Source organism: Lytechinus pictus, chromosome 12 (genome assembly GCF_037042905.1).
Source record: "Lytechinus pictus isolate F3 Inbred chromosome 12, Lp3.0, whole genome shotgun sequence".
Lineage (NCBI taxonomy): Eukaryota > Metazoa > Echinodermata > Echinoidea > Temnopleuroida > Toxopneustidae > Lytechinus > Lytechinus pictus.
The window spans coordinates 27,069,839-27,072,231 of NC_087256.1; the positions used below are offsets into that span (position 1 = coordinate 27,069,839).

General features: G+C 37.4%; 1 protein-coding gene across 1 annotated transcript; it reads left to right on the plus strand.

Annotated features, from left to right (window-relative positions):
- The first annotated feature begins 1,005 nt into the window (after positions 1 to 1,005).
- Positions 1,006 to 2,019, plus strand: LOC129272647 (rhodopsin, GQ-coupled-like). Its single transcript, XM_054909763.2, has one exon. The coding sequence runs from the start codon at positions 1,006 to 1,008 to the stop codon at positions 2,017 to 2,019; it is 1,014 nt and encodes a 337-aa protein (XP_054765738.2).
- The last annotated feature ends 374 nt before the right edge of the window (positions 2,020 to 2,393 follow it).

The window sequence follows — 2,393 nt, forward strand, 5'->3', positions numbered from 1 at the left end:
TATTTCTAAACAAAATACAATTTTTAGACAAGATTGTAGGTCAAACGGGGTTTTTAGTAGGTTATGCTGTGGACAATATGGCGGGGTTCAGTGTTTAAAATACTAAATGTACAAATCCAAAAGATCTTTTTTCCTTCAGAGCGTTTCTATTTATTATTTTAAATGGATTATGTATACATACATTACAGAATATTTATGTAGGGTGGGTCATTTGGTATTTGAATGTAAGCGAATTCTGCCTAGTTGAGAGAATTATATTTGTGAGTCTTATTCAAAATCAGAGTACCCCAGAACTTTCATTTGAACAACGACTATTCTTTCCATTTACTTCACACGTGACTATTTCCCAATCAGTATCTATCATAATGTAATATCTTTCAACGACAGACGGCTATGAATTCATGTTCATAAATATTTCCCGCCATTTCGTTAGCAATACAATTAGGCAATATAAACTATCTGTGTGAAGGTAAGAGGTAGAAATTGAAAAGAGCATCAGAATATAAATACGGGAATACGAAAAAGAGGAGGAGAATGGCTTCGCAAATGGAATTATTTTTGCATGACTCAATCATGCATTCATGTACGTGCAATGGCTTTCAAACATACTCTGATCAGATAATGAATATTATTTCAATAAACCTTTTAAAAGGATTTCATAGAAATCTTCGAAAACTATGAAATCAAGCAAAGCAAGTAAATGGTTGCGCACGTCAGAATATCGAATGATTAAGAAACGCATACTTGTATTATGATGTAAATTTAATATCCAAGTAATAAAGATTATAGATGTGCTTATCAAATTCATTAATCATACATTGACATTATCATGATTTTTTTATTGGAAAACTTTTACATTCTTTGATTGGTTTGGAATGAACCTATTGACACTAGATTATTTATAAATGACCTAGGTTGGTTGATGATTTAGTTTGAACAGCACTCCATCTTAATAAGGGTGCATTTTTTCATATCGTTTGTAAGCTTGATTTAAATCAACTTACGATGGAATCAACTGAAGAAACCACAAAAGCGGCTTCTACCATAGCGTTTCACCATCGAGTGATTGTAGCATCTATCTTGATAGCATCGTCAATTATCGGCCTTTTTGGCAACTCTCTCGTCATCATTTCCGTCATCACCACGAAGAAGCTTCGTACAATCACCAACATCTTGGTGGTCAATCTCGCTGTCGCCGATCTCTTGTCCTGTGTATGCTTTCCATTTCTAGTCATTGGTTTATTAAATCAAACTGGACAGTACCCACTCCATGAAAGTGTCTGCGCCTCTGTAGCAGGTGTGCTTCATACCTGCATCTTATGCAGCGCTTCGACCCTTGTTGTGATCGGGTTCATTCGGAGGTATGTCATAACTAGATCTATACGCGGACACCAAGGTTTCCATACCCCTCGGAAGATCGTCTCTGTGGCTCTGGTCATCTGGATGTTTTCGGCTGCATACATGATCTTACCACCTGTTTTAGGTGTCGGAAGACTTGGGTATTCCACATATTATGGGATATGTGCTTTCCTTGGGGTCACCAGGCCAGCGCTTTACTACGTAGCCTCTCAAGGAATATTTGTTGCTACAATCCTTCTGCTTACCCTGATATTTTATGGTTTGATTTTGCATCATGTCGTGCGACATAATCAGCAGTTTCGCGAAAAGTTCGCAGTCGAGAAAGATGTCTCTCCTACTTCAGGTGACGCCAACCAAAGCAATGTTTCCTCGTCGTCCGATTCCCCAACTCCCATGATCAAGGCCATCAACCGGAAGGAGGTCGAGATCACTAAGAATGTGTTCGTGGTTGTCTGTATCTTCATCGTTTGTTTCTTGGCATCTAGCGTGAACTTCATCATTCCAGGAAGCAGTCTATCCACCCTCTATGGTTACATGGTCATGATGATAAACAGTATGGTTAATCCCATCACCTATGGCCTGAAGCATCCCAACTTTCAAGAAGCTTTCAAAAGAATCCTCTGCTGTCGCCGTGCACCTCAAGAATACGTTTCGAAGTAATATGAAAGGAAACATTGATCTAAGTCATGCAAAGTGTAAGGCAAGTTTTTTTTTCATTAGGGCAAATCACTTTTACCTTATATGGCGAGTCTTTTGTAGGTAGATTTCAGTTTAAATTTCATTCATTACACTATTAATAATTATGAAAATATGATTCCAATGCCAAAAATACAAAAAACATAATTCCATAGAAAAGGTTGAGCGTTATCGATCTACTCTTAAATGGAAGGGATAGGGGTGAAGCTCGAACGGAGGTATTCTGAATATTTGAAATTAGGTTTGACCCTGAACTAAGACAAGACAGGTTTCATCGTACAGCTACTATGTTGATCTCAAAGATGATATACCAAATAATTCAGCAAAATTCTTGTATA